Source organism: Ceratotherium simum, chromosome 18 (assembly GCF_057802395.1).
Source record: "Ceratotherium simum simum isolate JZ-2026a chromosome 18, ASM5780239v1, whole genome shotgun sequence".
Lineage (NCBI taxonomy): Eukaryota > Metazoa > Chordata > Mammalia > Perissodactyla > Rhinocerotidae > Ceratotherium > Ceratotherium simum.
Window position 1 is genome coordinate 57,930,754 of NC_141917.1, and position 14,491 is coordinate 57,945,244.

The 14,491-nt window shown below is 47.8% G+C and overlaps 1 protein-coding gene across 1 annotated transcript; it reads left to right on the forward strand.

The window, feature by feature from the left end:
* Positions 1-445: 445 nt before the first annotated feature.
* On the forward strand, positions 446-9,526 carry SMIM7 (small integral membrane protein 7). The gene is made up of 5 exons (XM_014781765.2): positions 446-534; positions 615-656; positions 1,128-1,180; positions 4,662-4,752; positions 9,297-9,526. Exons 1-5 carry the CDS (start codon positions 509-511, stop codon positions 9,310-9,312), a joined length of 228 nt encoding a protein of 75 aa, XP_014637251.1. The 5' UTR covers positions 446-508; the 3' UTR covers positions 9,313-9,526.
* The last annotated feature ends 4,965 nt before the right edge of the window (positions 9,527-14,491 follow it).

Sequence of the window (14,491 nt, forward strand, 5' to 3'; positions counted from 1 at the left end):
CCGTAATGCCCGCCTAGTGGGGATCCCCGCCTCCGTGGGGCTCAGGAGGACCCCCTTTTGGAGTCCAATCATGGGAGTCCATGCCCGGGAGAGCACACTGCGTCAGGACGCATTGCCCCGTGCTGCTCAGTGGTCAGGGGGCCCGGTTTCTCCAGAAGCCCGCTCCGAGACCGCAGCAGAGAAGGAAAGGCCGCCGCGCTCCTCCTCCAGCGAGCGGGTCCCTCAGGCATGCGCGGCACGCTGCCAATCCCGCCCCAGATGGCTCCGCCCCCCCAGGTGACGCCACACGCTCGCTCCGCCCTCTCCTCGCTACGCTCCGAGCCCTCTCAGCGAGGAGGCTGGCTCTTCCCTAAGGGGGCCTGGCCTGCAGAGGGCGGGACCCTGTCTGCCTTGGCCTTCGATTGGCTCCGCCTTTGCCAGCTCTGCTTCGAGACTGGTCGGCTCGTGCTCCTCCCCTCCCGCCCTGGGGCTTCCGCTTCCGGTTCCGACTGATGCTGCCGCCGTAACGATGATCGGAGACATCCTGCTGTTCGGGTAAGTAGGGCGACCAGAGGCCGGGGCGAGAGGGCCCGATGGGGTGGGGGCGGCCCAGGTAACGCATTTTCCCTCCGCAGGACGCTGCTGATGAACGCCGGGGCGGTGCTCAACTTTAAGCTGTGAGTAGGCCGCGTCGCACCGCGGCTCTACGCGGGGACCCGCTGGCCCCGCCCCCGTGCTTAGCCCGCCCCACGTCTTAGGCCCGCCCCCAAGTCCCAGCCCGCTCTCTGGCCCCGCCTCCATCGTGGTTCGTCCTCCTGTGACCCTCCGCCCTGCCTGCACTTTAAATCCGGGCTCACCGTTCCTCCCGGTCCCTCTGGTCGCGCCCCCGGAGAGCCTCAGGTCCTCTCCTTAAGAAACTTCTGGCCCTACCCGGAACCCTCAGCCCCGCACCCGGCACCCTCGGACACCCTGTCGGCGGCTGCAGGCCTGGCTGTGATTGGCAGGGCAGGTGGTGGCCCAGAGAGGGTCACTGAACCATCCAAGGTCACACAGCAAGTCAGCGGTAGGGCTAGAGCTCCCCTCTGAGCTGAGGGTCAACTGAGCGGTCTTTATGTCCCGTTGAAAGTGGACTCTGCTTCTCTTTGTAGGAAAAAGAAGGATACACAGGGCTTTGGGGAGGAGTCAAGGGAGCCAAGCACAGGTAAGGCCTCCTTTCTGGACTCTGGAATTGGTCCGTTTCCGAGAGGACAGTTCTTTCTCGCCAAGTACTATCCCAGTTTTCTTTTTAATTGTGTGCGTCTGTGTGCGTGTTGTGTGATGGGCCTGAGGATATGCCATTTCATCTGCCTACCTGTCACCCACTTCTTCCTACCAGACCTCCCTGCATAGGTCAACACTCAGGTCACTTCCTAATGTTCTAGTTTTTTAATGTATGCTGTCGTCTGGCTAATATCTGCCCCTCACACTTGACCTTAAGCCCCGGAGAAGAGGCTGCGGCTAGTTTCAGCTCATCCCTATGTCCTTGCAGTGCCAGCACTCCAGCAGGAATGCATGTATGAATGAATGAATGCATGGATGAATGAATGAGTGAGTGAACAGCCTCACAAGTAGCTGTTTTCAGAGTACTGTAGAGCTGTTGTTCTGTAATTAGATGCCAACAGTAGCTTTCTATTAAGTCAGGAGATATAAAAAATTCAGATGTCTGATTTTTCAAGAAAAATTGGAACATACTACACCTCGGGGTTCAACGACCTTTTGGCATCTATTGGATGGGGATTGAGAAGCAGGACCCCATTGAGGCAGGGCCTGTGGCCTCTACCTCCTCCCAGCCCCAGCCCTCTTGTCTTTACAACATCTCACCTGCCTGGCCCCCGGAGTCCCTGGAATTTACACTTCTTGCTGAATTTGTTCCTGTGACTATTTGGAGTCTAATGGGACCTGTCCATGAGTATCGTATTCATCCATTCATTCATTCATTCACCCAGCGTTTACTGAGCACCCACTACGTGCTGGCCACTGTGCTGGATGCTGGAGACAGAGTAGGGGACAAGACCGACATCATTCCTGCCTTCTGGGTTGTACTCCCACAGGGTGGGACAAACAGTTCCTACTGGAGGAACAAACGGTGAAGGAGGGGATGTCAGGTGGGATGGCGATGGGGTTGCTGCGCCAGCTGGGATGTGTGGAGGGAAGGCCCTCTGAGAGGTGGCATCGCAGATGAGGCAGTGGGTCCCGTGATAGAGCTTCATACAAGGAGGATGGGAACCCTGAAGAGCAGTGGTTTTGAAGACAGTCCGACAGCTCCCCTTCACTGGGGGCCTGCCTGGTTGCAGCTGCCTTATTAGGTGCTTCCTGTGGGTATTTCACTCCATCCCTAAAAGGTAAGGGCATTTTCCCATTTTACAGATGAGGAAACTGAGGCTCAGAGATGTGGTTCGACTTGCTTGTGGCCACACAGCAAATCAGTGACAGCATCAGGATTGGAACCTGGGTTTTTCTGATCCCAGAGTTGTACTCTGAGTCGCTGGACCATCCATCTGTTCATTCATTTATTCATTCATACATTCATTCAGCAGCTGTATGTATTGTGTACCTGCTCCTTGGAATGCAGTCTACCAGGCCTTGAGGCTGTGGTCTACAGATCTGAATCGGAGCTGTGATGGGTGGGAGATTGGGCCTGAGGGCTCAGAAGTGGCAGAGCAGCAGTGACAGGGACAGCCAGAATGGTGGCTGTGTTCTGATCAGGGGCTCCCTGCAAGGCTCCCTCTAGCCAGGGCTCTGCGCCTGCTGCTTCCCCTATAGAGAGTGTTCCTTGCCCTCTGTTCTCTGCCTGGCTGACCCTAATGCCGTAGCGGCTGCATTTATTGAGGGCATGCTGTGTGCCGGGCACTGTGCTAAGGTCTTTCCAGCCCCTCATCACCCCTGTTTATGTGGCAGGAAACTGGGGCACAGAGAAGTCAGAGACTGGCCCAGGTCACCTCCACGGAAGGGCAGTAAACTCTTGTCCATGTTTAAGGTTGGAGCTCATGCGCTTCCTCAGAAAGGTTTCTTCTGACCCTCTCCCCTCATGCACTGGGTCGGGTGCCCCCAGTGCACGCTCCTGTGGCACTCGTCACAGTGAATCATCATGTGTCTGATTACTTATTTAGTATTTGTCCTTGCTGTGAGCTCCTTGGGGCAGGGCTACCTATCTTGTTCCTCCCTGTATCCCCTGCACTTGGCTGCTGCCGGAAACTAGTGGACTTCAGTTGGCATCTGTTGATAATGGGAGAGCCCATTTTCGTGATCTCGGGCTTGGAGAAGGGCCTTGCAGAGCAGCACCTCTCAGACATCCTGGAGATGGACCCATCTCTTACATTTGTAGTCCATGCTAGGCCAGCACTTACGTAGGCTGTGCCGCACCTGGCTAACCCTATGGGTTGGATAATACTGGATTCGTCTGAACCGTGTTCAGTAAGACCACACACTGATCACACACTTGGGTGGTGTAGCAGCGTTACGTGGCTGTCACGTCGGGTTGCTGTGGAAATTTCCCAGCTCATGCTGGTCTTCCACCTTTACTGGATAGTCCCAGTCTGCGATGATGCTTTGTCTAGCACCCTTGTAGATCACCTAACCTAGACCTGTTTCATTTTGGAGGCCTAGAGAGGGTGGGTGAGCAACTTGAAACCCTGGAGGAAGGTTCTGGAATCCAGGTCTCTGAGTCTTAGCATAGCAAATTGCCTCCTCTTGGAGCGGTTTCCGTTTCTTGGCATCAGAGGGGACAAGAGTAAGTCATCACCAAAGCAGAACTCACGTTTTCCTTGTCTGAATTAGTATGCTTTTAGTTGCAAAACACTAAAAACCCAGCTCAGAGTGGTCAGAACAAATGGGAACATCCGAGGGTAGAACTGTCTTCAGGCCACCTGGGTTCAGGCCCCAAACCAGCCCTCCGGCCTCTGCCTGTCTCTAGCTCTCTTTTTCGTTCTGGGTTGGTTTTATTATCAGGTTGGCTTGTGTTGACAGAAATGACCCCAGAGTAGGGCTCTGCACGTTTCTGTAAAGGGCCAGACTGTAAATATTTTAAGCTTTGTGGTACATGAGTGTCTGATACTACAATTCAGCTCTGCCATTGTAGCTTGAAAGCAGCCGTGGACAATACGTGAATGAGTGAGCATGGCTGTACGCCCATAAAACTTTATTTATGACACTGAAATTTGAATTTCATGTAATTTTTGCATCTCACAAAATCTGTTTTTCTTTTTTTTTTTAACCATTAAAGAAATGTAAAAAACCATTCTTAGCTCCTGGGCCATACAGAAACAGATAGCAGGGGCCAACTTTGGGGCCCTGGGGTGTTGTTTGCCGACCCCTGCCCAAGGGGACTGGGCTGACGTCCCCTAAGCCCAGCAAGCCTGGCGGAAAGCAAGTGTCCCGGTACTTGGGGCAGAAGTCCCAGGGCTGACTCTCCCCTCTGTGAGCCAGTCAGAGGCTGGGGGCTTGGTGCTCTCACGGGGTTGGTCAGTGGCAGCCACAGCCTGAGTGCTGAGGGTAGGGGAGCAGAGGAGACACAAAGAAAAAGCCGTGCTGCCCCTGGAACATGGGGCAGGGGCTGTGGGGCAGGCAGAGACCTCAGAAGCACACTGCAACCTGGACCGCGGAAATGTCACCAGTCCTTGTAAAAATGCTTTCTGACTTTCCAGGGGACAACGTCCGGGAGTTCTTACTGAGCCTCAGATACTTCCGAATCTTCATCGCCCTGTGGAATGTCTTCATGATGTTCTGCATGATTGTGTAAGTCCGGCCTGCCCGTTCCCTTCAATGTCATATCCTCAGCGTCATTCTCCAGAATGATCCACCTGATGCTTATTCTCTGTATTCTCAGTCCACACTTTTGTGTCATGCTTTCTGCTTTCAAAATAAGAACCCTCCAAGCTAGAGAAGAAACCAGGGTCTACAGGGGTTAAACTATGTCACCACGATGCAGACCGGAGCCCCGATTGGAACGTGGCGTTCTCCAAGTCCTTGGGTGCCTGGTGCCTCGGCAGGGCTGCCAAGAGATGCCTTCCCCTGAGCTGTAGCCCTGTCACCCTCCCCAGTTCTGCTGCGCTTACCATGTACTCAGCATCTGCCAAGGTGGAAAATGTGGCATGAACGGCCAGTGTGCTGCTGGGTCCTTCTCTCGCCCTGCTGGAAGCCACCAGAACTGTATTCAGACTTCTGTTCTCATGCCTGTTTTCATTTTTCTAATTAAGCTAAAAAAAAATCCAGTCGGGTTGGTTTTCCTTCCAGTGTTGGGGACATGATTCCGATACTGCTGTTAATGAATTGTAAGAGTCTTAGTAAACAGACTCGGAAGAAACAGTAGAAGAATCTGGCATTCTCTGCCATTCTGAGCTCATCCCCATATGCTTTCCCCAAAGAGGAAGAAAATGAAAAGTGGGCTGTCTTGAGTAATTGACATTGAGTAATTGAGTCGGCTGTCTTGAGGCTGAATTTGGGGTTGCTGGGCAGTCTTTGTGCCAGGCCAGGGGCTCTTTGAGGAGATGGTTCCGGGACTTAGGAGATCGGGGAAGGAGGGTTTCACTGTGCCACTGAAAGTGTTTTAGAGCCCAGAACGAGGCCCGTGATGTATACCCAGAGAGGCCCTTTTTGGGAGCTCGGATGAGGCCTGCCCAGATACAGAGAGGGCTCGCGAAAACAACAAGGAATTTGCAGAAGAGCATGGGAAGCGTGAGCAGGACTCACAGGAAGTGAAATAGGGTTACTGGCTCCTCCAGCCTTTATCTCTAGCTTCCCACCTATCCATTCATTGATTCCTTCATTCACAACTGTCCATCGTGGGCTGTGCTCTAGGGTTATAGCTGAGACCAAGATACCTGTAGTCCCTGCCATCAGTGAATGCACAGGATAACAGGCAGAACAAGGAAAGAAAACAAGTGGATAGGGATAGGAAAACTCAACTGTGAGCTGGCTAATGGGAGGGGGGCTCCCAGTTTAGCAGGTATTGGGGGGAGGCTTACTGAGAAGGTGCCATTTAAATCAAGACCTAAAGAATGAGAGGAATCCTGCCATTTGCAGAGCTGGGGAGAGGCATGGTGGCAGCAGAAGGAGCATGTGCAAAGGTCCTGGGACAGGGAAGAGAGCAATGTATTTTCATCATTCTGTTTTTTTCTGTCCGTTGGCTTCAGTGTCCTCTCTTGCCCGACTAGCTTGCTTCAGTGCTCATCTGCTGGCCTGTGACCAGGGTGGCAGCCTCAGGCTCCATGACCTCCCAGCTCAGCTCCCCAAGGCCAACATAGTCAGTAGCCCATGTCCTGATTTCATTTCCTGGGAGCAGAGTCTGATTGACCTAGCTAGGTGTCACCCAGGCCCAGTTGGATTGAGGGTTCCTGATTCCAGCATAACCACTTGGGTCAGGGGTCAGCAAACCACAGCCCATGAGCCATATGTTCCTGCTGCCTGTTTTTGTGAATGAAGTTTTATTGTCATGCAGCCACGCCCATGCCTGTGACTGCTTTTGCACTACAGTGGCATGGTTGGGGCATTGAGACAGAGGCCGCCTGGCCTGCAAAGACTGAATTACTTACTGTGTGGCTTTTTACAGAACAAGTTTGCTGACCCCTGACCTGGGCTGGCTCTTTCGGCAGGGGCCATGAGGGAGGGAAGATTCTCTCCAGAGAGGGCTCTATCTGGGAGGCAGTGATTGGCTTTCCCAGGATATTAAACAACTGGAAATCACCTAAATGTCCAAGAACAAGGGAAATGTCAGGTAACTCGAAGGACACCCACATGAGCAACTGTCATGACACCATCACTGATGATGTGCTGGAAGGTTCTATCTACACAGGTGAATGTTTTGAAAGTAAACGCGGCCATATGTCACCTGCATGCACACTCTGGCCTTGGTTGTGACTTGCACACAGTAAACACTGAATACATGCTGAATAATGAGTGCCTGAAGTCTGTGAGGGAAGTACTTCTAGTGAGGGAGTTGGAAGACCTACTCCAGACTGTCCATGGAGGTGACTGTGCTGTGATTGCTGAAGGAGTTAGTGGGGCCAAGAGATGGTTCCCTGTTCCCTGCACCTGCTTCTATATTGTTTGAGCTGAGCTACTTTGGAAAATTTTAAAAGTCAGGAAAAACTTGAAATATGGGAAGGAATACGCCTGAATGTTTAAGAACCAAGGGGGGCCAGCCCGGTGGCTTAGCGGTTAAGTGCACGCACTCTGCTGCTGGCGGCCCAGGTTCGGATCCCGGGCGCGCACCGATGCATCGCTTCTCCGGCCATGCTGAGGCCGCATCCCACATACAGCAACTAGAAGGATGCGCAGCTATGACATACAACTATCTACTGGGGCTTTGGGGAAAAAATAAATAAATAAAAGAACCAAGGTTACTGGTATCTGCAGCTTACTTTCAAACACATCAAAAATAAGGTAAATGCATAAGTAGATAGATACGCAGTAAAGCAAAGCATTAATTGCAGAAAGTAGGTGGTATATATGTGGGTGGTCACTGAACTGTTCTTTTAACTCTTCTATATGTTGAAATCTTCATTATAAAACATTGGGGGAAAAGATAGGGAAAATGAGGGCGTCAAACCATGGAGAAGGATTAATAAGTACAAAGTGGAAGTTGGTCTTCACAATTCAGTATTTTGTAGTATATTCAGAGAGTTGTGCAGCCATCACCACAATCTAATTCTAGAACATTTTCATCATCCCAGAGGGGAACCACATACCCATTAAGCAGTCACTCCCCATTCCCCCCTCACCCAGCCACTGGCAACCACCCAACTGCTTTCTGTCTCTATGGATTTGCCTGTTGTGGACATTTCACATAAATGGAATCATGCACTATGTGGCCTTTTATGTCTGGCTTCTTTCACTCAGCATGATGTGTTCTAGGTTCTTCCATGTTGTAGCATGTGTCAGTGCTTCATTCCTTTCCATTGTATGGGCATGCCACAGTTTGTTTATCCACTCATCAGTTGATGAGTTTTTGAGATGTTTCCATTTTTTGACTATTATAAATAATGCTGATCTGAACATTTGTGTACAAGTATTTGTGCAGACTTAAGTTTCCATTTCTCTCTGGTATATACCCAGGAGTGAAATTGCTGGGTCATATGGTAACTCTATATTTATCCTTTTGAGGAACCTCCAGACTATTTTCTGAAAAAGCTGCACCAACTTACATTCCCACCAGCAATGTATGACGGTTCCAATTTCCCCATATCCTCACCAACACTTCTTATTGTCAGCCTTTTTAATTATAGCCATCCTAGTGGATGTGAAGGTTGATTTGCATTTTCCCAATGTTTAGTAAGGTTGAACATCTTTTCATGTTCTTATTGGCCATTTATATATCTTCTTTGGAGAAATGTCTATTCAGATCCTTTGCCTGTTGTTTTGAGTTATTACTGAGTTGTAAGAGTTCTTTTAATATTCTGGATACGAGTCCCTCATCAGATATGTGATTTGCAAGTGTTTTCTCTCATTCTGTGTTGTCTTTTCACTTTCTTGATGGTGTCATTTGAAGCACAAAAATTTTTAATTTTGAGGAAGTCCAATCTATCTGTTTTTTCTTTTGTCACTTGTGCTTTTTGTGTTATAGCTAAGAAATCGTTGCCTAACCCACGGTCACAAAGATTTATGCCCAAGTTTTCTTCTAAAAGTTTTGTAGTTTTAATTTTAATAGTTAGTCTATGATCCATTTTGAGTTAATTTTGGTATATGGTGTGAGATTGGGATCCAGCGTCATTTTTTTGCACGTGGCGATCCAGTTTCCTGCGCCATCTGTTGTTGTTTTTTCAAATGACCTTTTCATTTTGGAAACAGTTTAGATTTATAGAAATGTTGCAAAGATAATAGAGAGTTCCTTTACATTTCTTTTTAACAGCTCTATGGTTTTCCCCTGTAGGCCTGCGTCATAACTTATATCCCATTCCCAAACTTCATGGATATTTATACTGTTTCCAGGCCTTTTCTATTCCAGATTTTCTTTAATGAACAGAGTTAACCATAATCATTTCTTTATACAAAAGTCTTTTTTTATTTATGAAAGTCACCACTGACTTGCATTTATAAAAAATGGGCTAGAATGTTACAGATTCATACGAAGTAGATACTTTTTTTAAAAGAGTTACTTTTTTTAAGTATACAGTTTGGTTGTGTTAAGTATATTCAAATTATTGTGTAACAGAAGAGTTTCTTATAAAATCAGAAAATGATGTAAAATAATCTCAATAATAGTAATGTAAGATACTTACTGAAAGTTTTCAGAGCCATAGCATCCCAGCCTCATGGACAGTTCTGCTCTCCGACTTTTCCAGGCTCTTTGGCTCCTGAGCCCCAGATACGGAACCAGGAACACACCTTCCCAGATGTCAAGTCTCCTTCCCTCCGTTCCTGATGACTTCAAGAATGTTTTTGACTGGAAAACCAGTGACCTTCCCAGAAAGCCCAAGCTCGTGGTGGGTGGAAAAAATGTTCGCCAAGATGCACACGGTTTCCCAGCCACATCACTGTTTTCTTTTCAAAGATATTTTCAGTTTGGTCTCTGCGTTGAAATGCTGTCTACTTAAGGAGTTTCAGGAGGGTTTATATAAGGGGCTGTGATAACATTGGATTCTTCTTCTACCAAGCTTTCACTAGAAACCCATTTCTGATATTTCTTGGTTTATTTTTAATAACCATCCTTTTTGGTTAAATTATACAGATTTTTAAAACTCATTTTTATTCAAGGATCTGAAGCAGAAAGGTTGGCTTTTACGTTTGATGCAGCCTCTTTATGGGACTGTGTTTATGAATAAGGAGCAAGTTCACTGTTGCTGGGTCTGACAGCAGTGCTGGGTCTGTGCCCAAGTTCCTTCCTGGTCCTGATGGCTCTGCTCGGCCACTCAGTGCAGCTGAGGTCGTCCCCAGGGCTTCAGGGGTGGATTGGACTGATTCCCACAGAAGAGAGGTGTAGAACAGTTGGCAGGGGTGGACGAGGGTGTTATGAGAAATTTTGCCTTGCCTTGAAGACCTCTGTTCAAGTAACTTTTGGGGCGTTTAATTGTATAGTGTTTCGAATGAGAGTGATTTATGTGGTAGTAATGGGACCCAGTTCTGAAAGCTTGGGTTTTTGGGTCTGCTTTTCAAGTGGGTGATTTCAAGATTGAAAACAATGAGCCTCATTCGAGGAAATACGGCGTTTTGTACAGAAAGCTTCTTTGAAACCAGGTCCTGCTTTAATCTCCAAAATGAAACACTTCGGTGCCTGGTTCCCACAGGTGTGTGATTTTTTTGTTGTGGTTTTTGAAATCCTGACTTGTAGGTAAACCTGGTGGGAGGAAAAAGGAAATACACAGGCTTTTAGAACTAAATAGCATTGAAAATAAAGCTCATTTCTGAAAAGGACCTTTTGTTTATACGTTTTTTAACCAAGAAGTTGACTTCCAAAACTTGAGTCGTTTCAAATTATGCTGTGGGTAACACCTAGGATTCATTTTGGAGGCTGTCAGAAAGTCAGAAAAAAGGCAATGTTAGCTGTTCCTTTTCAGATTTTCCCCAGTAAATGTCAGGCAAGAATTGGGCAGATGTGATTGTGACCTGGCTGGTCTTGGCAGTATTGAAAGAGCCAGGGATAACGGTGGGGTTTTGCTAGACCAGGGTCAAGTCCGCTTTTACTGCTGCTCGGCTAACATCCTTCTTCTTCATTGCGTCTATACTTTATTCCCTTGTCATATCTGGCTGTGCATCACCCCATGTAAGTAGCAGGGAATGTATGTAGCTGCTGAATTGAGCCTTGCCCAGGCCTGTGTTCTTGTCAGCAGGGACAGACGTGCCAAGATCCTGGTTGATCAGTCCTCATGCTATATGAATAGTGTGAGGAAACCTCTCTGCCGTATTCAGACTCGTGGTGAGGTTTCAGTGAGGCCAGACATTTGTGCATTGTGGGAATGAATTGTGCTTGGAGAAGAGAATGCTGTCATTGAGATTTAGTTTTAATGTTGCATTTTTCTCCAGAGCATGATTATCTCACCATTAAGTTCTTATAAGCAGCGTAGGTTTGGGGCTGCATACTGGAAGCTGCTGTATGTTTTTAAAGCTGCTGCTCACGGATGCGTTTGTTTAGGAAGCTTTTCAAGAACCCACGTTGGTACCAAAGGTTATCGAAGTCTGAATTTCGGCTGCATAGCGTCCCACAGCGTTTGAGTGCTCGTGTTTTGGGTCGGTTAGATGTGGGTTCAAATCCCATCTCCGCTCCTTCCGGTGAGACCTTGGCTGATTGCTTCCCTTCTCCAAGCCTCGGTTTCCACATCTCTAAAATGGGCCTGAAAGTCACACTTGCCCAGGGTTGTTGTAAGGTTCAGCAAACTCAAATGTGGGCCGGGTACTTGACAGACCGCCTGGTGCCCAGTAAGCACTCAGTACCTCTGTGTGTCCTCACTGCCCACATTTTTTCTCTTCTTACCTACAGTCATTCGTGCAGTCTGCACATGCACTGTTAAACAGCAATCACATTTTTAAAAATTGGAAACAATTTCCAGCATGGAAAACCTTTTCCTGTCTTGTTGTTCTCTTTCCACCATTTTCCTTATACATATCGGTATACATGACATAGTTCCGATAGTGCGTAAGGCAGTTTAGGTTCTGCTGTTTTCATTTTGGCATCGTTTCCTTTATATTTTCTGGACCGCCAGAGAGGCTTCATGGTTCTTATTTTAATTGCTGTGTGGCATCAATACATCTCTCTTTAACCTTGGCCCTCTCACTGGACTTGAGTTTGTACTTTGTCCACTGTTACAAATGCCACTGCTGTCACCAGTGTTGTGACCTGTGCTGGCTTCTCTCACGGAGTTATTTCCTGGGGGTGAATCCCCAGGGAGGCTACGTCATTATGGACCACCATTATGGCTTTAGTGGCTTTCGTTTGTTTTATTTTGTTTTAAAGTTTTGTACTACCAATGCACGTTCATTGTAAAAAAATTATAAAATACAGCTTTGCTTTAAGGGAAACCACCCATAATCACATTCCCCCAGAGAGTGTCACCCAAGGTATACAGCCTTCCCGCTCTTTCTCTGTGCACATGCATTGGGTATGGCGCGTATGTTTTCTTTACACTAATGGTATCTTTGTATCCTTCTAGACTGCTTTTCTCGTCTGATAATGTGACCACATTTCTATATATTTTCCTACAATACCATTCTTAATAACTGCAAGTAAGCCACTGTAAGGACATGCCATGGTTAATCTAACTAGTGCCCTGCTGATGGAGACTCGGCTTGTTTCCAGTTTTTGTCTGTTATAAATAACACTGTGTTGGGCCGCCCCCGTGGCTTAGTGGTTAAGTGCGCGCACTCCACTACTGGCGGCCTGGGTTCGGATCCCGGGCGCGCACCGATGCACCGCTTCTCCGGCCATGCTGAGGCCGCGTCCCACATACAGCAACTAGAAGGATGTGCAACTATGACATACAACTATCTACTGGGGCTTTGGGGAGAAGAAAGGAGGAGGATTGGCAATAGATGTTAGCTCAGAGCCGGTCTTCCTCAACGAAAAAAAGAGGAGGATTAGCATGGATGTTAGCTCAGGGCTGATCTTCCTCACACACACACACAAAATAATACTGTGATGAACATCCCAGTGTATCATCTCTAATGGCTTTTGGGGATCACTTTTAAAAAGATATCCACCTTGACAGCTTTGGACTAAGAACCCCAAAGAGGGCCGGCCCTGTGGCTTGGTGGTTAAGTGCGCGCGCTGCGATGCTGGCGGCCCGGGTTCGGATCCCGGGTGCGCATCGAGGCACCACTTCTCTGTCCATCCTGAGGCCGAGTCTCACATACAGCAACTAGAAGGGTGTGCAGCTGTGACATACAACTATCTACTGGGGCTTTGGGGGCAAAAAAATAAATAAAAAATCTTTAAAAAAAAAAAGAACCTCAAAGAAAAAATGCATCTTGGACATCTTATGTCCTACATCTTACATGAGTCTTTATTTGTTTGTTTGTTCGTTCATACATATGTATGTACGTTCACAGCAAAGAACTTGGTGCTAGATCCTTATCAGCTTTGACCAGGAGCGGTGTTAGGCTTCTTCAGTTTGCTTAACCTCTAAATAAGGACAAGCTTTCCAGCTCCACCCAGATAGCTGTTGCTTTGTGCAAATGACAGCAGCTGACATCACACCAGCTGGCTTTCCACCTTGGCCTTGGTGGTTAAGGATTTCAACCACCATCTAAGTAATAAATGCTCACTATTGCTTGCTCTGGAACATGGTACCTGGAGTCGCTGCTGAGGTGAGAAGCCACACATGGAGAATGAAAAGAGGGCTGCAGTTTGCAGCACCTGCCCTGGCCGCAAATTTTGGGGTTCATATTGGAAACCCCCCCATTTGCTTCCTCCACCCTGGCCATCTCAAGAAGTGGAACACATCCCTCCTTTGCATGGGTTTCATATTGCACTTCAGTTCTAGCTGCTCTAGAGCAGAAGTCGGAAACTGGCCTCCAGGCCAAGTCCAGCCCGACACCTGTTTTTGTAAATAAAGTTTTATTGGCAGCCAGCCACGCCCCTTTGAGTCTGCATCCTCTACAGCTGCTTTGGCTGCTTTCCTGCTGTGAGGGCAGCGCTGTGACAGAGGCCAGCTGGCCCACAGAGCTGAAAATATTGCCTGTGTGGCTCATTTATGGGACAGATTTGCCGAGCCCTCAGCTAGGGGGTGGTGGAGAATCTCAAGGTGTCCCTTCCCCCCAAAGCCACTCAAGTGGAATCGTCTGCATGCCTGGTGGTCTGGATTTTAATAAACACATTTGCAAACACATTTTTCAAATTTGCTGAGAATCAATCCAGCCATTTTCAAGTGACGTGGTTAATAGACCAATTTTATTTCTCTTGATAGTTCAGGGAGCGATCCCTCCTGGCCTCCTGCAGTCCCCTGAGCAGCGATGTGATAATGAGATTGGCACTTCTCTGAAGTGGTTACACTTGAAAAGCCAGCGAGGCTGTCATTAGCGAGGCATTTTCTTTTCATTTCAACCATTTCATTATCTTCTTAACCAAATTGGAGTTTATGAACTATTTGACAAACCTCCTGATGTTTTCCTGTATTGATGAAAGACGTATGCTGTTTGTGTATAAAGCAAAAGGTATGCGATTTTTTTAAAAGATATAAATTCTACTTGGGGGTTTGTTTTCACCACTCACTTGATGTTCATTATTATGCAGAGAAAAGCACTTGATCCGCTTCAAGCCCCTCTCTGGCACTTGAGAGTTCCTAGAAATGAGAGTTCGGTAAGAGCAAGCGTTCCTGGATGAGAAATCGGGCAAACGGGTCTGTAGCAAATTGGAAATTCAAAGTCTACGTTTTTCAATAAGAAAACTGCAAGAATTAGTTCAGCATATGGCTCAGTGGCTTTCTTTTTGTTTTGAATTGGACCAGGGGTTGGCAAACTGCTGCCTACTTCTGGCCCACTGCCTGTCTTTTCATGGCCTGTGAGATAGAATGGCTTTTACGTTTTGAAATGTTTGGAAAAAAATCAA